This window comes from Poecilia formosa, unplaced genomic scaffold (genome assembly GCF_000485575.1).
Source record: "Poecilia formosa unplaced genomic scaffold, Poecilia_formosa-5.1.2 Scaffold90, whole genome shotgun sequence".
Classification (NCBI taxonomy): Eukaryota; Metazoa; Chordata; class Actinopteri; order Cyprinodontiformes; family Poeciliidae; genus Poecilia; species Poecilia formosa.
Genome location: NW_006800029.1, coordinates 1,662,306 through 1,689,477, shown reverse-complemented (window position 1 = coordinate 1,689,477; position 27,172 = coordinate 1,662,306). Strand labels below are relative to the sequence as shown.

At 41.7% G+C, this 27,172-nt stretch overlaps 2 protein-coding genes across 5 annotated transcripts; both read left to right on the top strand.

The window, feature by feature from the left end:
* Positions 1-205: 205 nt before the first annotated feature.
* ncoa6 (nuclear receptor coactivator 6) lies at positions 206-14,717 on the top strand. Of its 4 annotated transcripts, none has more exons than XM_007557681.2 (17): positions 206-319; positions 3,654-3,991; positions 4,418-4,573; positions 4,669-4,791; positions 5,206-5,328; positions 5,423-6,214; positions 6,346-6,468; positions 6,786-8,079; positions 8,164-8,282; positions 8,450-8,967; positions 9,055-9,294; positions 9,433-12,421; positions 13,247-13,297; positions 13,415-13,445; positions 13,825-13,866; positions 14,104-14,237; positions 14,330-14,717. In XM_007557681.2, the coding sequence occupies exons 2-17, from the start codon at positions 3,694-3,696 to the stop codon at positions 14,374-14,376; spliced, it is 7,080 nt and encodes a 2,359-aa protein (XP_007557743.1). In that variant the 5' UTR covers positions 206-319; positions 3,654-3,693; the 3' UTR covers positions 14,377-14,717. The 4 variants fall into 4 exon arrangements, with proteins under 4 accessions (XP_007557743.1, XP_007557742.1, XP_007557741.1 ...); XM_007557680.2 differs by having other exon boundaries at positions 5,206-5,334; positions 9,058-9,294; XM_007557679.2 differs by having other exon boundaries at positions 5,206-5,334.
* Positions 14,718-15,586: 869 nt separating this feature from the next.
* On the top strand, positions 15,587-26,700 carry top1b (DNA topoisomerase Ib). Its single transcript, XM_007557675.2, has 21 exons — positions 15,587-15,743; positions 16,041-16,065; positions 17,642-17,738; positions 18,100-18,226; positions 19,163-19,218; positions 19,358-19,465; positions 19,573-19,663; positions 19,743-19,828; positions 19,937-20,052; positions 20,126-20,247; positions 20,328-20,450; positions 20,548-20,735; positions 22,048-22,192; positions 22,304-22,447; positions 22,526-22,711; positions 22,942-23,010; positions 23,121-23,235; positions 23,328-23,455; positions 23,563-23,657; positions 23,857-24,006; positions 25,586-26,700. Exons 1-21 carry the CDS (start codon positions 15,711-15,713, stop codon positions 25,686-25,688), a joined length of 2,307 nt encoding a protein of 768 aa, XP_007557737.1. The 5' UTR covers positions 15,587-15,710; the 3' UTR covers positions 25,689-26,700.
* The last annotated feature ends 472 nt before the right edge of the window (positions 26,701-27,172 follow it).

The following is a 27,172-nucleotide window of genomic DNA, read 5'->3' as shown; positions in this document are numbered from 1 at the left end:
ACAGTTTATGAATAAACATTTGAAGGGATTGCAACGACAGGGAAGGAAAGGCCTATTTAACACACATACAAGACATCGATATGTAGAAAATAATATTTGAAAACATAAAATATCCAGACAGACACGAGGGTTAAATAAAGCAAATTGTATGTTTGTTTTTTTAACGAAGTTGTTCAAGCTTTTACCACAACTGGAGTTTTATTTTGGAAAGCATCATCGGAAGTCGTTCTGGTAACCTGCTAACGAGAATCATGTTTTGTTAGCCTTCCTAGCAAGCAGATTTCAACTGGTTAACCATATTTCCTCACGATTATGTGTGGTAAGGTGTTTCGCTCTTACTAATTGTAAGGTGTGGAAATTTAAAATGAGTGAATTTTTCAGCTAAGCGTAGGCGCTTGAATGCATTCGTGATGAGTTACCTTCTCTGTTTGCTGGCTAGCGGTTGCTAGCTGGAATTAGCTGTAGTTGACGGAGACGCTAGGATGAACAGTTTTGACTTCCAATTTGTATATTTTTAAGCTGCATCACCCCAAACGTAAAGATGTGGGGTGTAGACATTGTCTACTCTTGGTCAAATGTGCACAACCGCAAATTAAGTTGTATATGAGCGTTTGCGTCGGGAATTTCGTTACCTTATATTTGCGTTAAGGCCCATGCTGGGCCCCATCATCATCATTCAGTCAAGCTGGACCTCGTTTAAAGTGCTCCATTTAAACCGTGTTATATTAACTGACTGGGGGTAGAAACCACACTGCACTGTACATCGATAAAAGACGCTTCTAAAATTGAGATATATCTGCTTTGATAGACTGAACATCACCGGTCAAATTGATGTGACCTACAGGTGTGTTTAGTGTGTGCTGCTTTAGTCATAATGTGATTTTATGTTTTTCTTCTTGCTTTCATTATTAAGAACGGCCTATGTACATTAATAAACACACGTCTATTCGTTTTAAATGTGCAAAATTTTCCACTGACTCTCGATTTTCCCTGTGTGGCCCTTCTTTGGGAATTGCGATCATTGTAAAAAAAAAAATGCACAGCTCCCTACTTACTGTAGATATAGTACTATACGCAGTTTGAAACTTTATATGTGACAGACTTATCCAAGTTTAGGGGTAATTTAGTCAAATATTTCCAACCTTTGAGTGTCAACAATGCGCAATTATGTTTCAGTTCACACGCACATTCAGTGTAGATTTTGGCCCATAATTTAGTCCAGTATTTGTCATTTTTACCAGTATCATCCATAGTCCAAAAATGGAGTACATTTTGGCATTCAACATGAAAATTCCTGACACCTGGAATATAACAGGCGTTTCTTAGTGCTTCTCAGTCCTTTGCCACATCAGTACCACACACACTGATATGACCATTACAATGTATTTGCGATGTAATGTGCAGCCATAACTGTGTGTGAGGTGGCAGAAGAGGGATTCAACACTTTTTTTTGTCGCTAAAGAGAATAATGTGGAAACTAAAGTAGCAACACCTATCAGTTTTACTACAGAAAAACTGGTGAGATTTATTTACTAATCCAGGAGTGTTGCCTTCCCTTTTTAAGCATTGTGGCTCCTTTAATGCTGCTTGTCTACCTGGGCATGCAACCCAACCAATCGACCTGCTAATATCAACATGTTGTGCTTTCGTTACTCTAAAGAGCAACACAGCAAGTGGGTAATATCCTGTCCAATAAAACTACTACTTAACTTGTGGCTGTTAAATTTTAAGTCTTTGTTTTAAAATCGAAATAATGACGATCAAACTTTATGCATAAACTGTCTTTATAAACATTTTACTTTTGCAACAATTGGAATAATTGTGTTTTAGAGTTTAGGACAAAATATTATGTTATTTATTTTGTTTTACACAAGTAAGTACCTTATTTGTAGTGAAATGCTGGTATTTCTACTCAATGTCAAATCCAGAGAATCTGTTGCCTGTTCATGCCTCCTTTCATGTTGTTACTGTGTGGACATTAAATGTAAAATACCTCATAATACTTGGTTTAGATGGACAGACTCCAGTGAATGTTGAAGGGGATGCTGCTTGATTATTGACAGCCCCTTCAATCAGCAATAATTCAGATATAGCTGAGTTCTGATCTACAGAGGGTCTCAGGACAAATAGTTCTGGTGTTATTGTGCACCAGGAAACTGCTTCCCTTCAGAGGCTGTGTGTAAGGCAGAGCAGATCTGTTAACACAATGCATGTGGGTCATCTGAAACGTCACCAGCAAATCTCTTGAGGAACAGAAAGTGAGCAGATCTACGGCTTCAGCCAGCACACTTAAGTCTACCGGTACACATTTGTTTGATATCCAAAAAATTGGCGAAGAAAAATACATTTACTAAATAGGGAAAAAATAAAAACACATCAGGTATTAAAAAGACACATTGGCTTCGGGTACAGAAAAAAACCCTGGTCAATTGATTTCTAGTCTTACTTTTAGATTTTTGGTTGATTGAAAACAGTTAAAGGAAATGTGCAAATTCTGTGAAATCTAGCATAATAACCCAACCATGTCAAGGATCTTTTAGTAGGATGTCAGACAAACAGTGTGATTTTATCCTTTTAGCTTGCCAATTACTTGAAGCAATATAGTCCGTTAACAATATTCATCTTTCCTTTTGTATGCATTTAAGCACAAAAAGAAAACATTCCCTTCCATATTGTTATAAGCTTTTAAGTCTGTATTGCTGCTTTGATGTGGCAGCCATGTTCTGACTTTAGAGGACGTTGGTTGTACTGCCAACCTGGAACTGAAATAATATACCCTGTTGAGTACAGCATATATCAAGCTCAGGTTTAGGATTAAACCACTGCGAATGAGCCAGTGTTAATGCTGTAATCCGTGCCAGAAAAATGCGGGATGCATGCATAACCTTTTACAAGTACGTGCTAATTGTATTCCAACTACTTGAGAAATGTTGAGTCCTCAGAACTGCGCAGAAGGTTTTTCATCTGAGCTGTTGAGCAGCTCGATATTGGAAAAAGTGAGTGAGATTGTTGAATATTGCATTGATACTAATTGCAGTGAAGGCACAATTCCACTGCTATTATTTTTCCTTCTGTCATGAAACTGCTCATCCTTCAAATCTTCATTCTTGGTCAATAAAATCGACATCTTCTCCAAAGGTCCAGGGTAGGAAATGTCCATCCTGCTGGTCAAATATAATATCAGTATCTGTGGCCACTTAGAAATTGTAGCCTACCAAGTTTGTCATGCATTCAGTCCCTTACTTTGTTATAAATTCTTTGTTTTTAGCCCACCTCCCCTAAATTAGGTCGTTTGATGCATTTTTAGTTTTTGTGAAGCGCTTTGTTGTTTTTACCTTTCCAAAGTGCAGTTTAAGTGTTTTTACGTATTTTCTTTGCAATTGTGGCTTTGTAAATATCAGTATTGCTTTAACAGTTGTTTATGTCAACAAGTCATTTCTGATTACCATTAACTCATTTTGATTAAAAAAAGAAGCTGAGCAGTGAGCACCTCCAGTTCCTCTGTGTTTTTTTTAATTAGGAAGGAATAATATGTTTGTCTTACTTAAATTTTGTGTACTACGACCTAGTTTAGTTTAGTTTTTTGACATTTTTCTTGCTTTTTGTTTTTTGTAAGATGTTCTAACCTGAGTCTTTATTACATGTGACTGCAGCTTAAAACGGTTCCGACGCCACTCCTAGTACAGGCGGAGGATGGCTCACCAACAGACCCCGCCTGACGTGTCCCAGAAGGCTGAGCACCTAGAGTCTGATAACGATTCAGACAGAGACTCAGGTGTTGGGGACGATGCAGTCGAAGAAGCTGATAGTTGCCATGAATGCAACACAACTGAAGTAGACGAGGTTCAGAAGGCAGACGGGATGGAAGAGCACGGTGTGAAGGACGAGGACTCCACAGTATTTGTTGCCTTTCAAGGCAACATGAACGATGAGGACTTCGCTCAGAAACTTTACTTGGTTCTCAGCGGGATACCCAACGTGCTTAATATGGGTTAGCTTTCTTTTTCTTTTTCTTTTTTTACATAGTAAATGTATTATTCAAAATCAATTTTCTTGTGTTTATAGTGGCTTATAATGGAAAAATGGCTTTGTTTTCCCACAGTTTTTATTATGTTTCCTTCTAACTAGGTGGTTTTAACTTTCTTAAATTTTAAGGGCTTTAAATTCCTTGATAAGTGTCAAAATATAACATGTACGAGATTTTATATTAAAAGAATTTGCAGTGCGTTGCACAAGATATACAAGCCCTAAAAACGTTGACAAGTCTCACAATTTGTTTCTGTGAGCTCTTGTATGTTCTGGACATTTTTATCTTTCCATCTTGTCTTTCTATAGCACATATGAGAAAAAAAAAACTACATTACGATTATATGAAATATATATTCTTGCATCACTTTATATAATTATCATCTTTTAGGCTCTGATATGCTGCAGCCACAGTGTGTAGAGCCTTGGAACAGCGTCCGCGTTACCTTCAACATTCCCCGAGATGCAGCAGAGCGTCTCAGACTGTTGGCCCAGAACAACCAGCAGCAGCTCAGAGACCTGGGTATTCTCTCTGTGCAAATAGAAGGTGACAGAAGCATAATGCATCCATGGATTTCTTTGGAAATTTAATGAACATGAAAATCCATATTTACTGCTTTTCTTTTACATTTTAATGTCCAGGCGAGGGAGCAATCAATGTGGCCGTCGGACCAAACAGAGGACAAGAAGTAAGAGTGAATGGACCAATTGGTGCACCTGGTCAGATGAGAATGGATGGTGGCTTTCCGGGTCAGCCTGGTCCAGGTATGGGTTTGTTTAATTTTTTTCAATTTTGTAGCAACAGATTATCCAGTGAATGAGAAACTATATATTACAGAAGACATCCGAGTCTGAGCAAGTTATAAAAACAATACAAGTGGGTTTTTTTTCTTTAGTTTTATTCAGCATTAATTTTTTTCTTCTTAGCTATTGTTCTGATTACTTTAGAATATTGATTTTGATTGATTTGCTTACAATTCTTAGCAAAGTCTTCATACCCCTTGAGCTTATTTACATTATGTTACGTTACAGCCACAAACCTCATTGTGCTTTTTTTGGGTTTTATGTCATGAACCTGCAGAAAGTAGTGTATGACTATGACATGGGGGGGGATATGTATGTTTTTACAGTTGGTGGCATAATGATTGTTTTGTTTTTTTGTTGTTTTTTTTCTCCAAGGTGGGGTAAGGATGCCCAATCCGTCGATGGTTCCACGTGGGCCTGGCATGGTGGGTCAGCCTATGTTGCCAGGCAGCAGCGGACAGATGCACGCTCGTGCACAGAGACCACCTTTACAGACAGGTTTAGGTCTTTATTTTCGCTTCATCTAATGATTGATGTTGGAATTGAGAATACATCACAGCACTTGCATAACAGAATTCCTCTGTTGTCACAGATGTGATGGACCCAATGATGATCCAGCAGCAGCAGCTTCAGCATCAACAGGGCGCTGCTCATGCTTCAGCCCCCATGTCTGCTCAGGCTGCTCATCACATGCATTCTCTGCAGGCAGGCAGACCAATCAACCCTGCCGCACTGCAACAGCAGCAGGCCCAGCAGCAGCAAGCTCAGCTCTCCCAGCTCGGACCTCGACCTCCATTCAACCCCGCGGGCCCGATGGGTGTGCCTCCTGGCTGGAATCAGTTGCCCTCTGGCGTACTACAGCCACCAGCAGCCCAAGGAGGCCCTGCCTGGAGAAAACTCCCCCCGCAAAACCAAATGGTTCAACGCCCACCGTCACTGGCTACAGTTCAGACCCCCAACCACCCCCCACCCCCCTATCCGTTTGGTAGCCAGCAGGCCGGGCAGTTATTTAATGCAATGGGACAGGGACAGTTACAGCAGCAACAGCCTGCAGGGATGGGGCAGTTTGCTACGCCGCAGCCTAAAAGCCAACAGGCAGGTCCAGGTGGTGTCGGCGGACCACCCAGACCCCCACTGCCCCTACCGTCAACGTCTGGACCACAGAGCAACATCACGGCCAAGTCACCTGGATCGTCCTCGTCTCCGTTTCAGCAAGGTTCTCCCGGGACGCCTCCCATGATGGCTCAGAGACCTACGACTCCTCAGGGGTTCCCCCAGGGTGTCGGCTCACCAGGCAGAGCGGCTCTCAGCCAGCAGGGCAACATGCAGCAAGGATTCATGGGAATGCCCCAACATGGGCAGCCGGGAGCCCAAGTACACCCTGGTGAGTAATTGTTGGTAACGGCTTCTTTTTCTTTTTGGTTTCCATGCATGTTAAAGGCTGCAATTTTGTCTTTATAGAACAATCGCTTTAAAGTTATGATTTCTAATGTAATGAATAATTACTGATTGCAGGCATGGCAAAGCGTCCTATGGGCTTTCCAAACATGAACTTTGTTCAAAGTCAGGTGACTGGCGGCACTCCAGGAGCCCCTGTAGCAACTCAGCAGCTGCAGAACCAACAAATGACTCACACAGGTAAAAAAATAACAATAAAAGAGAAACTCAAATGACACTACAGAACGATGACTGTATGATTGGGGGAAATTGATTATATTGGTCTAATGCAGTGGTTCCCAAACTTTTTCTCCTGGGCACCCCCAGCAGTTTCCAAACATTTTCTGGGCCTCCCCTATGGATTATGGATTACAAATAGCTGTCTGGTTGAACAACGTTTGTGAGAGGGGGGGAATTCTTAATTAATTCTTAATTAATTGTAATAAATTAATAAATTAATTTCTTATAATCCTTTCTTACAATCCTTTATATATATTTTTTTTTCTGTTTCAATTCAGGAGCCCAGCCAGCAGCATCTACTCCAAACTCGATGCAGGGACCACCCCACGTTCAACCCAATATAATGGCTGGTCAGAGTAGTATGCCGGGTCCACCCCCTGGTACCACAGCTGGGGCTAGTATGGGCCAGCAGCAGCCTGGCCTCCAGACCCAAATGATGGGCCTCCAGCATCAGGCCCAGCCTGTGTCCTCCTCCCCCAGCCAGATGGTTCAAGGCCAGGGTGGAGGTCAGACTGTCCTTTCAAGGCCCATTGGTCAAGGGCAGAGAGGAGGGATGACCCCACCCAAGCAAATGATGCCACAGCAAGGCCAGGGGGTGATGCATGGGCAGGGTCAGATGGTTGGAGGCCAAGGGCATCAGGCCATGCTCCTGCAACAGCAGCAGCAGCAGCAACAGCAACAACAACAAAACTCGATAATGGAGCAGATGGTTGCCAACCAGATGCAAGGAAACAAACAGGCATTTGGAGGGAAGATTCCACCTGGGGTTATGCCCGGCCAGATGATGCGTGGCCCTTCGCCCAATGTTCCTGGTAACATGCCTCAGTTCCAGGGCCAGGTTGGCCCACAACAGATGACTCCACAGCAGCAGCAGCAAATGGCTCAGATTCAGCAGCAGCAGCAGCAGTTACAGCAACAGCATCAGCTGCAACAGCTGCAGCAGCAGCAGCAGCAGCACCAACAGATGAACCAACAACAGCCTCAGCAGATCCCAATTGCTGGCAATCCTAATCAAACTATGGGAATGCATGGGCCACAGATGAGACTCCCTGCTGGCCATCATCTCATTCAACACCAGCAACAACAGTTTCAGCAACAAAAACAACAAGCTATGTTGCAGCAGCAGCAGCAGCAGCAACAACAGGCCGCTCAGCAGCATCCACATGTCATTGGAGATCCAAATAGTGGGACAGGGGAGTTAGGTGTGCAGCAGATGGTCCCTGATATGCAAGCTCAGCAGCAGCAAGGCATGATGGGAGGCCCCCAGCATATGCAGATGGGTAATGGTCACTTTCCAGGTCATGGCATGAACTTCAACCCCCAGTTTGCTGGTCAAATGCCAGTAGGAGGACCGTGTGGACAGCCAGGTGGCTTTCCTGTTAGCAAAGATGTTACACTGACCAGCCCACTGCTGGTCAACCTACTGCAGAGTGATATCTCAGCAAGCCAGTTTGGACCAGGGGGGAAACAGGGAGCTGGTGGGGATAATCCAGCTAAACCCAAAAAGAAGAAACCACCCCGAAAGAAGAAGCCCAAAGAGAGTGATGGACAGCAACAAGTAGAGGGACTTGGGTAATAACAATTATTTGTTACAGTTATGTTGAATGCTTAAACTGGTTATTTTGTCAAATGGCTCATTTTTGTTTCTCTTCGCAGTGGCCTTGATGGGACTGTTGGCATGGAAGATGCAGATTTGCCAAATCTAAGTGGGGAGCAGGGTTTGGGTTTGGAAAGCTCTGGCCAAAAACTCCCCGATTTTCCTAATAGGCCTACAGGTACACTTTATGAAAAAAAAAAACAAACAAAAAAACAATTTAAGTTATTCAGTACAAAATTTCAGTAATTAGTCAAACAATTATTGCAGTTGCATACTCTTATAATTTCTAAAATTGTATTGTATTTGTTATTAAGTTATGACTATGACCCTCTTTGTTTTGAATAGGCTTTCAAAGTCAGACTGGAGAACAGAGAGTTCTGCAACAGGTACCGATGCAATACATACAGCAACAACAACATCAACAACAACAGCAGCAGCAGCAGCAACAACAACAACAACAACAACAACAACAACAACAACATCAACAACAACAGCAGCAGCAGCAACATCAACAGCAGCAGCAACATCATCAAATGCAGCAAATGCAACAACAGCATATACAGCAACAGCAAATGCAGCAGCAAATGCAACATCAAATGCAACAGCAGCAAATGCAACAACAGCAGCAGCAGCAACAACAACAACAACAACAACAATTGCAACAAATGCAGCAGCAGCAGCAGATGATACAAATGCAGAATCTTCAGAATGCTCAAGCACAGCAAGGGATGCCAGGGTCACAAACACCAGGACAAAGTCAACCACAAATGCATCAGCTGCAGCAGCAGCAGCAACAACAACAGCAGCAGCAGCAACAGCAATCACAACAGCAACATCTGCAACAGCCCAGCCTACAACAACAGGTACACGTATTGTGTGACTTGATGGTATTGTTTCTTGTCAGCATCAGAAGCTGTATCTCGTTCCTAAAGTTTGTCTCTACATTCTAGCAGCAACAGCAGCAGCAGATGATGATGATGATAAAGATGCAACAGGAATCCAAGAATCGCATGCCCATGCCCGCAGGAGGGCAACTCCCTCCTAGAAGTTTAGGCAATCCAACAGACGTGCAGAGGCACCCCGTTTCGCAGCAGGGAAACATGCCTGTAATGATTAACCTCCAAGGCCATGGTGGTGTCCCACCCTCACCTGACAAAGCCAGGGGGATGCCCCTAATGGTGAACCCACAAGTAAGGCTTAATGTTAATGGATTTAATACAAACATTTGTAATATTTGTAATAATCAAAGGATAACTTTTGATTAACTTTTGATTAAAAATGCAGAAGTAATCAGAATTTTTTAAAATACCTTCTAAAATCTTTTCCAGCTTTCAGGTGCTGCACGAAGAATGTCTCATTCAGATGTAGGGCAAGGACCCCAAAGCAGTGGGTCTGAGGAGGTCTCCACTGGTCCCCACACAAAGCAAGACAGGCCTGCTGGCTCAGAAATTGGAGTTCAACCTGGAAATGGGACACAGCAGATGGTTTCCAGCCAGACTGCCAACCCTCAAATGATGAAGCAAGGTCCTGGTCAAACATCAATGCCTCAACATACTGGGGCCAGTCCTCAGCAGCAGTTAACCACTCAGCCCCAGCAAGGAGGCCACATGCCTGGCCTTCATTTTCCCAGTGTCCCAACATCCTCACAGAGCTCAAGACCCAAAACCCCAAACAGAGCAAGCCCTAGGCCGTACCACCATCCCCTCGCGCCGACTAATCGACCACCAAGCACTGAGCCCTCAGAAATTAACCTTTCGCCTGAGAGACTAAATGCCTCCATTGCAGGATTATTCCCTCCCAAAATTAACATTCCTCTTCCTCCAAGGCAGCCAAACCTTAACAGGGGATTTGACCAACAAGGTTTGAACCCAACAACTCTGAAAGCGATAGGCCAGGCTCCCCCTAGCCTAACTCTGCCAGGCAACAACAATAACGGCAATTTAGGAGGAAGTAACTCTAACAATCAACAGTCTGCTGGAGCCGGTGTAGGGGTTTTAGGTGCCAAGCAAGACAAACAGTCTGGGGGTCAGAATAAAAGGGCAAGTCCTAGCAACAGTCGTAGGTCGAGTCCGGCTTCCAGTCGAAAGTCTGCCACTCCAAGTCCAGGAAGGCAGAAGGCGACAAAAAATACCATGAATTGCCCTCCTCACCAGCAGCAGATGGTTAACCCACAAGGACAAACCATGATGCTAAGTCCTTCCTCTGTACCACAGAGTCCAGTATCAATGCCTTCACAAGCTGGCGGGGCCATAGAGACACAGCAGAGCCAGAGCTCCCTCCATGGTATTCATGGCAATCTTGTTGATGGATTTAGGGAAAATCAGGGAATAATGCCACCAGAGCAGCGACCAGTTGCTCAACCTCCAGCCCAGACACAGCAATTCAGAGATTTATCATCGCCAAGAATAAGCCCTCGTATGCCAGCACATCAGGTTCCCAAACCTGATGTTGAAACGCAGGCTAACACAGTTGACAGACCTCCAACACACCTAGCAACTGGACAGGACTCGGAGGTCTCACCTGCTCTTAGAGCAGCTCCAACATCCCTTAACCAGTTACTGGATAACGCAAATATTCCAAACAAGTCACTTCGGCCCTCGCAAACAGGGAATGACAACAACAAGTCTGCTTTGGATCCAGACAGACCTGTATCCAGCAGTTCTCAGAACGCAGATAAGTCAACGTCTGTTGTTACTACAGCCGCTGCTCCTGCTACTGCCGCAAATGAAACTCCAGCTGTACCTAGATCTGCTCTAGTTCCTACCAGTGGTTCTGCCTTGCAATCTACTTCAATTCCAAGCTCGCACCCATCCACTGCTGTAAACTCCAGTAGTACCCTTAGTCTTAAACACAACCCATTACCTAGCTTTGTAAATTCAAATGTAAATCCAGCAGCTACTCTTACCAGCTCAGTCTGCACTAACACTAACGCCAATCCAGGTCTAAGCACCGGTATGCTTACTTCTGGTCAGAACACTTTTGCCTCCTCTGTTACTGCCAGTTCTGCAGTAAACACTGCCAGTTCAGCTGTCAAACCAAGCCCCAGTCCAAAACCTGTGACCAGTGTTCAGTCAGTCATACAGATCCCTGCGTCATCTAGTAACATTTCCCCCAACCAGATAACAGTGTTTGTCACATCAAACCCCATTACGTCTGCCCCCACTTCACAGGTGCCAGCATCAATGGTGTCCACCATGGTGGCCGTCCCTAACAAGAACATAAGACCTCAAGACATCCGGCATCAGAGCTCTGGCCCTCGACCTGCACAATTTATCACCACTACACCTGTATTTATTAACCCAATTTTCCAGGTCCCAGCTTCCTCTGTGGCTCCTAATTCAGGAGTCGTATCACAGTCTGTTACCATGGTGGGGTCCTTACAGGTCTCAGCTGCAAACATCCATCTTTCTCATGCCCCTAGCTCCTCTCAAACAACAGGGGCTACAATGACAAGCGCTCAGTCTAACAGGAGTGGTCTTGGACAGGTCCACATAACCACTAGTATGTCGCCATCAGGGCCAGTTAGTACTCTTGTAGCTCCTCAGCAGTTTAACCAAGGAAGCATCAAACCAGAAACTCCAAGTGAAGCGAGTTCCTCTCTGAAATCTGCTGTCGCGGCGCATCAGCCTTCTCCCCACCCAGGCCCGTCTGCATCAGCTTCCTTTCAGCCACCTCTGGCTTCTCCACCTCCTTGCTCCAGCCCCATGGCTGTTCGAAAGAGTCCTGTGCCTCCGTCCCCTACTTCCCAAATGAAAGTAATACCCACATCAGCCACTGTATCCGTTTCTGGCAAAGGCGACTCCCAACAAACTACTGTAGAAAGGCCTCTGCAGGGTCATACAGGGGGTATCCCACAGCAGGTCTTTCTACATCCTGCTAATCAGACTGAAACACAAGCTCCTCATACTACTGTTGTTAGTTCAAATAATAATCCACCTGTGGTTTCTAATGAAATCCCCAGTCAAGTTACAGTTCCTCCTCAGATTGTTGGACAGGCTCCTGCACCAGTCTCGGTCCCAAATCAGCCACCGCCTGTAAATTCTCAAGCTCCCATTGCGACTGCAGTTGGCTCCGGGGTTTCTTCCAGTGCTTTGCTTTCTACAGTCCCTCCCATACAATCTTCTGTAACATCTGTTCTTCCGATTGTTGCTGCAAGCGGACCCGGTGAGGCTTCCCACATCACCTCCTCATCTACTGGTATTCCCAGTGCAGTTCCAGCAAGCCAGACAGATGTCCCAGCTGCAGAACCTTCTGTGCCGCCGCCGCCACCAACAGCAGCAGCAGCAGCAGCGGCTGAATCCACCCAGGCCACCCCAGGTACATGCCTAGCAACCCATGAAAAATATTCATCTTGTTAATATACGTATTGTCGCTCCTGTGTTCATTGATTTTTGGATTTTGGCCCTAAATGGGGAAATTTAGGGCTATTGTCTGAAAATGCATATAAATTTATTGGCAACCATAGCAAAGATTTATAAAAATAAAAAGCATATTGCAGCACCGTTATCTCCCAATATGTGTAAATTCTAATATCTGATCATTTTCATTTAATTTCAGTACATTAATGAAATTGACAGGGGAAAAACTGGGTAGAGATTTTTTTAAATTATTTTACAGTGGGGTAGTTGTTACTACCCCTACTATGAAGATTCATAGCTATTAATGTACTAATAGATAATTAGTACATTATCTATCTTTATGTACTAATTGATATAAAGATGGATAACTGCAGAATTAAAAAAAAATCACCTAACAGTAAATAATTGGGGGATGAATAGAAATTGTCACATATTACTTAAGATTTAATTATGTTGCTAGAAAAGCTGATTAACTCATACAGTTTGAAAAATTATTGAGATACTTTTATTTTAAAGAAATTGATAAGAAACAGTTGTGCTCTGGGTTGTTTATTTATTTTTTACATTTTTGATATTTTCAATATGTTTAATTAAAGATGAGATTTTATGCAAATTTATTTGAAAACTATTTAAACATTTTATCACAGGGTTCCAACAAATTGATCTGCTACTATGCACATGATGCTGCTTTACTATCACACACACAGCTGCTTCTTGTAGCTTTTTAAACAATTGTGCAGCTAAATGTTTTCCATCACTGTAGATGTTTCTCCTCATGTTTCAGCACCTCTGCAGCCAGAAGCCTCACAGGAGCCTCCCTCGACTGAGAAGACGGGTAACTGATCTTTATTTTTTTTATTTTTTCCTTTCAGAAGAAAAAAAAAAAAAACAAGCGTTAACATTTTTGGAAACTTTAGAGTCCTAATAGATCATTTGCTCCTGTGTTTCTCAGGTGAAGACACCTCAGCAGGTTCAGAGCAGGGGTAAGGCTCCAAAATTATCGTTGCTGTCCTCTCTGCTTGTTTTGGGTGGCGGGGCTTCTAAGCTGTCCCCTTTTTTTAACGTTAATTTCACGGAGAGCAAAACCAATCTTGGGAGATTCTTGGGGATTTCTGTCTCCATTGAAACAATTTGGAGGTTTTTTTGGTTGGCCATTGGGGTACGTGATGAGCGAAGGCCTTCGAACTTGGTATGTATGATTAGCATGAGATTATATGATATTTAAAGCATGTCAAATCAAAAGGCAGATCATTACCACATGGCTGTATCTCCACATTGGGATTGTCATGATATGGTGAGGTGGTAAAACTGTTTGTTCAGCACAGTTGATAGTTTACCGCTGTTTTTCCACTTCTATCACAGATGGGCAAAGAAAAGAAAGACGCCCATCAACATAGTCCCAAGGTATGTATTTTGACATGGTTGTGCTGCAAAGGCAGAAGCAGTGATCATGTCGACGTAGTCGGTGGATGCTGTTGGGATGAAGATGGACAGTATCTGTGGTAGATGAGGAAAAACAGCAGAGTCCTCGTTGGTATTACAATGTTGAGTAAAGCAGAAATGGTTGCTCGTTAGTAACAGATCCACGTCCTGTGTTTTTTTCCTCTCCTTGTTTGTTGTTTGTCTTTGTGGTTCTCCCAGAGCTGCTGTGGAGAAGCCCAAGGGGCCAAGCAGACGGAGCTCCCGAGCCGAGAAGGAGGCGGAGGAGGAGCCGGCGGTAGACAGCGGCATCAGGAAGAGGTCAGCCAGGCCTGGAACCAGTGCTGCAGTTAAAGGTACAATAATCACCGAAGTGACGTTTCAAAGTCGGTATCTTTCACATAAGACATTCTAAAGTTTTCTCTAACCGACGTATTTGGTTTTACAGAAACCGCAGCGAGCCCCACCCAAGCCAAACGAAGGAAGTCTAAATAGGCACAACGGTGGTTGTTTACCTGTGAACTGTACTGTAAATGTTTTTGTTTTCTGCTGTGAATCAGTTGACCTTAGTTTCTCTGGCTCAGTTTAAAACTTAAACTAGAGGAAGATACTATGTACAGATTGTTTTATGAAAAAAAAAATAAAGCTATTGTTTTGTTGACGCTTATATGTGTGATTGTAGCTAGAATGTGTGTATACAGTTTGTGTGAATGTGCTTTTTTTTTCTATTAAATGCTGGATTAATCATGAAGATTGATAATGAAACTCACCATTTACTGTATGATTAAGTTGTAAAATCAAATTAAATTTTCTACTGCTTTTGTTCTGTGAAATGACATGCTGGTTCTTTTTGTCAATTGTGTTGAATGTGATTTCAGATTTTTTGTTGCCAGAATTGCTTGTGCTTACAACTGTGTCCTGTCTGCCCATTTGATGGTTTTTGTTTGTCCGAGATGGGGTCGCTAAGGTAACGAGTCTCCAGTGACATTCTCCAGCTCATTCCAAGTTGCTCTTTGGCCAGAAGAAGTCCTTTTAGTGAGTTCTGCGTTTTCCTGTAGGATTTGCATAGAAAATCTGGCGATGTGAAAAGAAAGCGATTCTACTCCAAACTTTCCAAGAATATTGGAGCTCCTTGTCCTTGTACCCAGGATCACATTCTTAAGTTTGGTGTCTGTGTCTCATAATCATAGGTTGTGGATAGACCTGTAAAATATAAGGTATGCAGTTGGCTTCAAGCCCTTTTCCTTCCATCAATAGTTTCGCTAAAATACTAGAAACAGAAAAAATAAATAAAACTCAAATGGAGGGAGAAAAACAATCTTGGAAAAATATTTCAATCTGAAAAAATCTGTAGCTGAAAAAACTGAATGAATGTATTGGAATATGTGTGTGTATAAAGTAAAATTGAATTTTTTTAAAGTATTTTTTTAATGGACTTACAAATTATTTTATCCGTTTTAACCTTTGTTTTTCTCTAGTTTTGATAAACATAACTTCCGAATGTAAAAAAAAATCCATAGTAGGGTTCCAGTTTTGGATGCCACGGGAGCAGGTGAGGGCAAACCTGACGAAGAGTTTGGGGGAAATTCAATAATGCCAAGACTGACGCCTACGTGTTTATAACTAAAATTATTGGTGTACTGTAGTAATAAATGCCAGCCTTCATAGATGTTTATACAAGGAGAGAGTTCTCTGATTGAGCATGCGCAGTTGACAAACATTGGGACTCCATTCCAGGCTGTCAGTGAGGGTTCCCTGAACCTCGCATCCTGAACTGTCGTCCTCTCAGTAATAACTTTATCTGCTCTCCAAACAAAAACAACTTGACCATGAGTGGGGATCATGGACGCGGAGACTCTCAGGTAGCTCTCGCTTCATAGTCGAGGTTTTTTCTCGCTTGTTTTAAATCAAGATTTCCAACCACAACTGACATAATATGAGTAATAACCGTCACGTTATGAAATAAATGTGAATTAACTCTGAAAACTGAAGCAACTATTCGCAGAGAGAGCCCTCCAGGTATCCAGGTTGTTTGTGCTCTTTTTATTTTGTGTTTTTATACAGGAACGTATTTCTAGGTTGCAGTTGTAACTTGAACAGCCAACCTACCGGCGTTTTTAAAATTGAAATAATAAAAATATTTTCCTCACAATTTTCAGGTCAACTCTGGATCTAAAGGAAGTGGTAGGTCCTTTTCTGACGATTTTCTTTATTCATCCTGACTAGTTTCTAACCCTAGCCGCTGGTACCTGTCTACTGTTAGTTTTTAAAGGACAGAAATGGCGTCCCAGAGACTAAGTCCCTTCTCCTCCACTCTCTTGCGGCTATTGTTCAAAAAGAGGGTCTAAAATGTGCATTTACCACCCTCGGATTTCAAAACTAAAGGGATATTCTGAAAGAGGCTGATCTCTGGTAAATTTTGCATGCCTTGGTGTGATGATATACGGATGCAGTTGTGATGAATTTTGGAGCCGAAAGTGATGGAATTGGGGTTGAGGACTTAGTCTCTGCGCCATTTTCTTTTCTGTGTGTAGCATCCAGGGCGCCGCTGAGCGAGCCAGCTGTCCGCCGTGATATGGAGGCGAGAGCGGGGCGCTTATCGCATCTCAGCACCGGGTGCTCTCTGCCTCCATCCCTGTCAGAGAGCCGTTTATCTGCACCACCAAAAGAAAAGTAGATAATAGGTTCAGAAACTCTGATCCAAACTGGAGGAATTTGCCCACAATTACTGAAAGCGTATGCTATTTTAATCTAATTATAACCCCCTTATGTGACACTTTAAAAGTTGAGAGTTTCTTATCTCTCTGTTAGGTTACATTTGTACTGATCGTAGAGAAAAAAGTGGGAACAGCTTTAACTCCCAACTGGGATTATCAAAAAACATGAAAATTCTTCCCTCTGCATAAAAACCTTTATATATCAATAATAGTTTTTTTTCTTTTTTTTTTTCAAATTCAACAAAAAGCCGTACTTGTTTTGAGCGATGCTATTAGTGGTGCTTTTGCTTAGTGACTAAAAGTATTTATGTCTTTGAAATGTTGTCACATTTTGTCACATTTATGAATATGGACTTATTTTTTATTTGCAATTGTACAAACTTTACAACAATGTAAAGCGGAAAGTGGAAACAGATGATAATTTATAGTTGACTAATTATGTGACATCTGAAGCAATGGCTGCACTTATTTAGGGCTATTAGAGTAAAAGAGACTGAATCCAAATGCACACCACACTCTTCATATTTTAAAAATAATTTTTCCCTCAGACATCACAGCTTTATCTTTGATTTGTGTTCGCCTATAAATTAATCTGCCCATTTGATTTTTTTTTTCTTTGTTTATTAATATACATGATAATTAATAAAGACTCCTAGACTCCCTCTTGTAAATTACAATCAAAAGTTACATTAGGAGTGGAACTAAATGTTGCACAGAGAACTTTGTTGATCGCAGTTAACTTTTAATACTGGATTTAAACCTCCGCTAATCAAATACAATCTATTAAAATGACTTACAACAAAAAAATTGTGCTTGATTATGCTCCTTTAGTGAAAGAAGAGTTAATTTTAGTTTGCCTTACACATCCTTATCAGAGGTGGCAATAAATATCCAGGCTCTGTGTGAATTATGGCGCCCTGGGAAGAGTTTATACTTCCAGAGCTTATCCTTAAAGTTTTTTTTGTTTTTTGTTTTTTCACCAAACTAACTTATAGTTGTCATTTTATGAGTGACTCCAGTTGGATCTTTTCATTGTGTCGCAGACTCTCACAAGCATAAAGACAAGCACAAAGAAAAGGAGCACAAACACAAAGATCACAAGAAAGACAAGGAAAGAGAGAAAATAAAGCACAGCAACAGGTACACTTTTTTTTCCCTCTCTCTTAAGTTAAGAACAGAACATGAATCTGTTTTTCATTTGCCTCATGACTGATTTCTATGTATCTTGCTTTACAATGTTATGTAAGGACTATGCTCACAAATATTACAGGCATTACTGTTAAGAAAACTCTGAAACATTAAATCAGTGAAGTTGATGTAAGCCAGCCACATTAATGACATCTGCAGAGCATGTGTTGTGGTTTGTTCTCGGAGAAAGAGTGGCGGCCTGCGGTATAACGGCAAAGACGATGAATATAACTTTGTGTTAAAGAAGTTTATGTCACTGGCGTGCTCTGTCTGACCTCTTGGATTGGAACTCTGTGACCTCTGTGGCTTTCAGCGAACATAAGGAGTACGCCGAGAAAAAACACAAAGACAAAGAGAAGCCGAGGCACAGTGACGGCAGTGCAGACAGGCACAGAGAAAAACACAAAGACAAGGACAAAGAGAAGAGGAAAGAGGATAAGGTTTGTTGATTCCTTCTTAGAGTCTGTCACTAAGTGAGCTGGGTGACTTTTGTGCTTACCAGGTGCTTATGATCTAAGCATTTTACAGGTCTGGACAAGTATGGAAAAACAAAACAGAGCAGGGGCTGCATTCAACCACCTGTTTGTTATTCTATCCATTATTTACTGAACCATCTATGTTTTCTCTCTTGCTTTTCTACTTTAAGAATTGGGCTTGAAAAGTGTTTTCAGACTGTTGTTTTAGTTTTACCTAATGATTTTTGTTTAGTTCTTAAAACAATTGCTTATTTAATTATTTCAGCGTAATCTAAAGATAATTCATTAGTTTAAAAGGGAAATTTGGTTTTCAGCTATCACTGGTGAACATCCCCAAATCTCAGCGCTAACATCTCAACATCGAGTCTGCAGGCACAGTATTCCACCGCAGAATGTCGTGGATTACACTGTCTCTGCCCCGTCTCATACCTTCTGGGGCAGAGTATAGTTTGGAGTCAGGGATGTGACCCTTCAGCCACGTCTTAGCGAAACACGTAATGCTTCATACCCGATGCTCTGGTTGGGTCCTCAGCAGCTCGTCCGTCTTATTTGCAAGAGATTATGTTGCCCTTTTTAAGACTTAGGACAAAGAATGTTTAAACTTCCTCCACTTTGCTCCTGCTCCATATGTCTTTCTATCATCAAAAGATACCGTTTTTTTTTTTGTTTTGTTTTTTTTAATCAGCCCTTCTGTTACTGTTATACTTATGGCCAAAATACCAGAGTAAAAGAGAGCTTTATTTACTGTTTAGCTACTGCAACAAGCAGCCACGGTGTGCAGCGCTATTCCAGAATTCCTTGAATTTTCCAGATTAGAAAACGCAACAGCTTGACAGAAGTTAGCCTGACCAGCTGCTTATTAACTTTGACTAAAGAAGTTTTTTTAATTTTTCATTACAGAGTTTATCATCCCATCCTGACAAGCCTAAAAAGGAGAAGGAAAATGGATATGTGAGGTTCGCAGTATTGCTTTATCATTATACATATAATATACAAATGATCAAGTACAATTAGACAGCAGCTTGACCTACCATCGTATCTCTAAATGTATGTGTTTGATTGTTTCACTTAAATGATATTCAATGTGCGATTCAGAGAGAGAAGTCCTGCTGCCATTAAGAGCGAGCCAGAAGATGACAATGGCTTCTACCCGTCTCCCAAACACAACAGGGCCACCAAACGTGAGAAGGATGATGATGAGGAGTACGTATCATTCAGATCTATTGAAATTTCTGCAATTAGCTGCTATTAAAAATGTATTTTATGCTATTATGTAATTGAACCTTTATTAAAGCAGGAGTTGTTTACAGGTTTGAATACAAGCCGAAGAAAGTCAAGGTAGAACACGACAAGAAGGCCAAGAAGAGGAAACATGAGTATGAAGATGATGAGGAGGAGGAGGTATACCAGCTTAACGTGCGTTGTTGAGTTGCGTTGGCGAAATCTCATGTTAAATCGTGTAAATTGCGTTGTCTTTTAGGATACTAAGCACAAAAAGAAGACGAAAGACAAGAAAGCAACAGAGGGAAAGAAAGCCAAAAAGGAGGAAGAGGAGAAATGGAAGTGGTAAGATAAAGTTCAGCTCAAATTGTTCTTTTCCTCAGGAAATGACAATCAAAGTACTGATAGGCTACCGGGTGGCTGACCTTTCTCTTCCCTGATTGTGTTTTTTAGGTGGGAGGAGGAGAGGTACACTGACGGCTCTAAATGGCGCTTTCTTGAACATAAGGGTCCAGTCTTCGCTCCACCCTATGAGCCTTTGCCCAACAAAGTCAAATTCTACTATGATGGTGAGTATCACCTTGAAAATCAGGCTGCATGTCACAGAGATTTAACTCTTCAAGATTGTAATGTGTTTTTTAGGTAAGCCAATGAAGCTTAGTGCTCCCGCTGAGGAAGTGGCCACCTTCTTTGCCAAGATGTTAGATCACGAGTACACCACTAAAGACATCTTTAGGAAGAACTTCTATAAAGACTGGAGGAAGGTGGGGAGAATCCCTATGCAATATGTATGAGTTCAGATCAGGAAGCACAGAACACCTCATTGATTTTCCTTGTGTTTTAGGAAATGACATCAGAGGAAAAGTCAATAATCACAGATCTGAACAAGTGTGACTTCAGAGAAATGAGTGAGTACTTCAAAGCCCAATCAGAGGCTCGCAAACAGATGTCCAAGGAGGAGAAACAGGTTGGTGCTCATTTATGTGGATGCTATCAGACTTTAGAACACGGCAGAACGAGTTAGTGCGTTTTCGAAACCGTTTTTTTTTTTTTTTTTTTTTCAGAAAATCAAAGAGGAAAATGAGCGGATCCTTCAGGAGTACGGGTTCTGCATCATGGACAATCACAAGGAGAGGATTGGAAACTTTCGCATCGAGCCGCCGGGTTTGTTCCGAGGACGAGGCGACCATCCAAAGATGGGGATGCTGAAACGGCGCATTAGACCCGAAGACATCATCATCAACTGTAGCAAGTAAGGATTCAAATGACTTTTTTTTAATATATCTATATACAAAAATCATGCAAATTCAGCGATTTATGCATGAATGCATGTCCTGAGGTTATGGCCCTCCTCCTGCCAGTATGTTATGACTCTTGTGTCCTGGTTCAACAACAGTTTCTTCGATCCTAATATTGCTGAAACCAGAGAGCTCTACGTGGCGAGCCAAAGAAAAGGCAGAGGCACTTACATGTGTCAAAAAAGTCATTAAAAGTCAGGCGCTGTTAGCCCGTTGAAGCTATCTTTTCTTTCTTTTTTTTCCAGTAATATTTAGACATTATCTTTATTTAGACAACTATTTTGTTTTTCTCTTTTAACCATACATTTACATTATGTTAACATTTTAAAAGGAGTCCACCACTTGTAGGCTGAGGTAAGGTTTCTATTTTTAATGACATTAGGAAGATTGTCTTCAATTAAAGTGCACTTCTATGAGAATAGGACCATCTTTTGCTTAATTAACTCCACTCTGCAAAGCATTTTCAAATTGTTTAAATTGAAGATAGAGTCATCTCTTCTGTGTTTGATTTTCATCTGTTTTTTGTCTGTATGGCAGTCATATTTTATTTATTTTTAAGCCGAGGAGGTCAGTGGAAATAGTACCTAGTTCTGCAGTATACCACAAGGTGGCCCCATCGAACCAACCCGAATCCAGTTACGTGAAATCACATCATGGGAATCTTGCAGGGTCAGATGAGATTGAGTCAGTTTGGAGGAGTTCCTCTTTAGGATTATAACTCACATTTGTTTATCATCCTCAACTCTGTGTTCACACTCTTCATTCTTTATCTTTCTTCTTCTTCTTCTCCTTCTTCTTCTTCTTCTTATCGTCTTGTTGCGGCAGCTTTTTATAGACTTTCGTTCAGTTTATTGTCATGAAACTTTGGCTTGGTGTTTCTTTTTATAATTCATTTGCAGCAACGAGTTGCCATCAGAAAGACGGCGAAATTAATATTATTCGGTGGCAAGAATATTATTATTATTCAAGTGGCAAAAGTATGAGAGCACACACTCAGATACACCACTGGCAGTGTGTCAAAGATATTCTTCCTGTAAAAGAAAGCCAACAGTTGCGCAACTCAGGGAGGACGTGTTGATCTTCACATGCTGGATATAACCTCTGCACTGCAATAGCTTACAAACAGTGTTTATTATGAAAAGTACCTCATTCTTTCTGTATCAGATGAGACTTTGTTTTTACTGATGGGCTGTAAAATAGTAGTTTTGGTGAAATTAGTCCACCATACACCAACATTCATATTAAACTAGCTGTTTGCTCCCACAGGGACTCCAAACAACCCAAACCTCCACCAGGGACAAAGTGGAAGGAGGTTCGCCATGACAACAAGGTGACGTGGTTAGTATCCTGGACCGAGAACATCCAGGGCTCCATCAAGTACATCATGTTGAACCCGAGCTCCAGAATCAAGGTGTCTGTTTTTTCTCAAACCTTCCATGCATTCATTAGCCTTTTAAAAAAAAAACAACAAATTTTTACCTCAGTTAAAGAAAAATATTTGTGTGTGTGTTTGTTTGTGCAGGGGGAGAAGGACTGGCAGAAGTATGAGACCGCCAGGCGTTTAAAGAAGTGCGTGGATCGCATTCGTACTCAGTACAGAGACGACTGGAAGTCAAAAGAGATGAGGATCCGGCAGAGGGCCGTTGCACTGTATTTTATTGACAAGGTGTGTAAACCCCCGTAATTGCTCTCTTAAATTAAGTTGAAACAATAAACTTCAGATGTTGCGTTTCCCCCTGCGTAGCTGGCTCTGAGGGCAGGGAACGAGAAGGAGGAAGGCGAGACGGCAGACACGGTCGGCTGCTGCTCGCTGAGGGTGGAGCACATCAAGCTGTATCCCAAGTTGGACGAGCAGGAGTATGTGGTGGAGTTTGACTTTTTGGGAAAAGACTCCATCCGCTACTACAATAAGATCCCGGTGGAGAAGCGGGTGAGCTGCAGAATTACAACAAACAACAACACACCATAGAATCACAGTAGAGCAAAACAGACCTTCAGCGTGATACTGCTGCTGTGCTCGAATGTTGGTACAGTGGTCTAAAGTTCAGATGTCATTTTCCCCTTTTCATTAGAAATGTTATGGTGCCACAGTGAGTGCAGTTAAAGAACGAGGGTTGCGACTTGTACAGTTTTTCTCACCCTCTGTTTATGTCTCTTCAGGTCTTTAAAAACCTTCAGTTGTTTCTGGAGAACAAGCAGCCAGAGGACGACCTCTTTGACAGATTGAATGTAAGAAAAGCGCCAAAAATCTGCCTTCAGGATGTGATCGGACTACTTTTAGGTCTGCGGTACTTTTCCTCGCCTACACACTATCTGTCTTTATTCTGCATTTCATCTAGACTTCCATCCTCAACAAGCACTTACAGGAGCTGATGGATGGACTGACAGCCAAAGTTTTCCGTACCTACAATGCCTCCATCACCCTGCAGCAGCAGCTCAAGGAACTTACCTGCCGTGAGCAGCTTCACTTCCATTCACTCCAACCATCTGTGTTTCTTTGAAATGTTCTCCTTTATAATTTCTGTTGTTGTTTGTTGGGTTCACAGCTGAGGACAGCATCCCAGCTAAGATCCTGTCATACAACCGAGCTAACAGAGCCGTAGCCATCCTGTGTAACCACCAGAGAGCTCCGCCCAAAACATTTGAGAAGTCCATGCAGAATCTTCAGACCAAGGTAACCATCCCGTAGTAAATGTTATTTTAGGAAGCAAAAAAAAAGAAAAAAAAAAAGGATGCATCATCTACACTAATTTCCTCATCCACCGTGTGTTTGTGATGCAGATTGACGAGAAACAAAAGCAGCTGTCTGCAGCCAGGAAGCAGCTGAAGGCCGCCAAGGCCGATCACAAGGCCTCACATGATGAAAAGAGTAGAAAGTGAGAACGCCTGAGAGCTGTTAGCTGTCAGCTGTCAGTAAAGTGTTTTCCTAACACTCTCTGTCCATTTTGGGCTAGAAAGGAAATACGTTTTTTTAACCTCCGCAGCTGAACGTCCGCATGATGCGTGTTTTTATTTCTTCATCAAAAGCTCTGGCTTATTTCAAGCACCCTTGTTTCTGTATTCTCTCGCTCTCAGGACTGTTGAGGTGAAGCGCAAAGCCGTGCAGAGGATAGAGGAGCAGCTCATGAAACTCCAGGTGCAAGCCACGGACAGAGAGGAGAACAAGCAGATTGCTCTGGGCACCTCCAAGCTCAACTACCTGGATCCACGGATCTCTGTTGCCTGGTATTTACGCACTTTCCTTCTTCCGACCCTGGGAATTCTATGGGTGAAAAGCTGGAACGTTGGGGTAGAAAACCGACTGATGCACACGCCAGCCATTTGTTTGTGTGTGGCTGGCCGTGTGGGCCTCACATCTACCTCGGTGACAAAAAAAAGGCAGGAAACGGCCTTGCATTGTAGGAAAAGAAGCAGCAGAGGTAAAAAAGCTAGAGGCTGCAGAATGAAAATGAGAGGAAGAAAAAGCGTGTGAGCGCCAGGAACAATGGGGTTTGTTTCTGAAAGCTAGGGAGCGTCCCCAAACAGCTCTCCTTCCTCCATGTGGGAAGTCCATGAGGAACTGTCTGTGGCAGAATGCCTCAGAGAAAGGGGGGGACAGTGGCCCGCCCTCCCTAAACGATGCTCCACTGCTATTTATGGAGAAACTTGTCCTCAGGCACAATGGACGAAGGAATGCTCCCTGTTTTAGTGTAAGGGATGGGGGGTCCCAGTAATGGGGTGGTGCCTGGAAACATGGCATACAGTGTAGGACCTGTGACAATACAGGGAAAAAGGTTAGTTGGTTGAACAGTCTGTGTTTCTACAGGACCCTGCCAGTTCACTTCATCCCGCTAAATTACTGTATTGCTGATTTGTGGAATTTGATAATAGTTTTAATAATGATAAAATTAAAATACATATGTTACGCAAGTAATATTTCACCATGAAGTTCTTTTCTGAACTTCATGGTTCAGAAAAGAACCATGATAGACCAATACAAAGTGGAAATGATACACGTGCCTTGGTCTGGTTGAGTTTGGCTTTTATAGAGTTCTGTTGTGTTGTTGATACTCGGCTCTGTTTCCATGGTGTTCTTTTGCGTTTTGTTTTAGTTCTGGTTATTGGCTTTGTATCAGTTAAGTCTTCTTGGATTAATTCATACATATTTACCATAATTCAATTTCACTCACAGGTGCCATTTATGCAGTTGATTAGACTCACCCGGTCCTGTTTCCACTAATCGCCTCCCCCACATTTATCAGCTTGCCAGTTTCTCTCACTTCTAATTCCAATTACCTGCCTGTCACCATTATATTCTCATATATGTATTTTTAGTACCTGTACATGTTCTCCTCTTTTAAATAAATCATCTTCAAAATGATACTGCCATCTTTCTGCACATGGGTCCAACTCAGCTTTTGGCAACCTCTTTTTCTTTTTTTTTTTTTTTTACAATTAAAAAACTTTAAACTGTGGAAGACACTATCTAAAGACCATGAGAGACCTTTAAAGGCAACCATTGTTTCCTCAGAAATAAGAATACATCTCTTTATCCCATTCCTTCGTCGGTACCATTAACATGATCATGTTACTTCGTCTGCATCAAAACTGACCGAAAAGTTTGAAAGTTCTTAGAGAGAGATCATATCTTTTATTCAGCTTAAACAACTCCAGAAATTTCTACAAATTATTACAAAACCGGCAGCCGTGTTGAAATACAACAACTTTAGTCCAATCTTGCTTCAGTGAAGAAGAGTTAGAATTAGAAGCACAAACTGCTGCTCGTGCTTTTGTCCTTAATTGGTTTGCCTTCCCTTCTGTCCAGGTGCAAGAAGTGGAGCATTCCAATTGAGAAGATCTACAACAAGACCCAGAGGGAAAAGTTTGCCTGGGCGATCGACATGGCCGAAAAGGATTATGAATTTTAACTGCACTTAGTATTTCTATTTGAACATTTCTACTCAAGCCTTTGATTGTACAGATGGTTTGTCGCCGATGTCAAACGATTCCACTGTGCGACGGCTGTGGGACGAAGCCAGGACGGCACCCAAGCTGTGATCACAGACAGGTTTAATAATCATGCTGTAAATATCGACCGGTTGTGTACAGGCGAAAATCAACTCTTGAAAGATCTCACCATGTTGCCCCGTACGGCATCTCTCCTTAGAAACATTATGATATTGTGTATGTAGCTGCAGCTCTTTGACCGTATTCCAGCAACCATGATCACGTTAAGTATTATGTTGTGTCAGATTAAATGTTCTGAGATGCTAAGCCATCAGATCTATGGAATAATAATTCTGATAGAATAATAAATTATTATGTTTTTCAATAACATAAGAGATTATGATGATTTTGACGAATGTTTAGGTGGTGTTCTTTAAATTAAGCTGGACAAAGCGGCGTTGGCGAGGAACTAAACTCTAGCACTATGCTAACACACATTAGCACACAGAATGTCAAGTTTTATCCATGCTGTTTATTTCAGGGATGTACATATTGTCATTTTTTTTTGTTTGTTTTGTTTTGAAGCGTGTGCTGTATGCATCCTCAACAAAAAGCCCTTATTGCGCTATTGCAAATCTTTAGTGAGTGTGTGTTTCCTCAGTCTTACAGTGAACAAGGCCTAACGGTGATTTCGGTTACTTAAAATGCCTGAAGCATCATGTTTTTGTGTGCCAGAGCTCAAAGAGACTGTTCCCTCCGACAGACGGGTGTGGATTTTTGCCAAAAATGATCACATCATCTATCCTTGTAGGTGTGCTGTTTTTGTAACGCTATAATAGAGCAAGACATGTCTTTGAGAAATCTTCTAATGTGAATGAATAACTTTTGTCATGAATATTTCTTGTTATTTGATCATTTATCACACAATCCCACACTGATTTGAAAGCTTGTTGTTGAGAGCTTTGTAGTTTTCAGAATAAAACATCAACCTTGTTCTGTTTGTCTTCTATCCTAATATTTTACACAGTAAAATTAAAAACTAGCAGTTTAGAGTTCATCAGATAGTCAGGCAAATAATACTCAATATTAATATCACTTTCTTCATTATGAATGTATCTCTCTATTGTCTTTTGTTTTCAATGAAACAGCTGAATGAAAACAATAAACAGTGGCCGGTGTTCTTACTGTAACCGTAACGAAAGGTTTTAGGAGAAAGAAACTGAAATAGGCGCTTCTACTGAGAAAAAGTTACCTGAAGTTTACAGTGAAACTTCAAAAGAGCTTCCGGAAGTAAGGTTAATACTTTCAAAATAAAAGATTTACATTCGTAGTCTGTTTCAAACTAAATTTTTGAGGAAAATCAAAGCTTACAATGGTTGACAGAAGTCGATACACCTCAGTTATGATAGACTGTTTTTTTTTTTTTTTTTTTTTAAACAAGATTGTAAAGATAAAAAAGCATGTA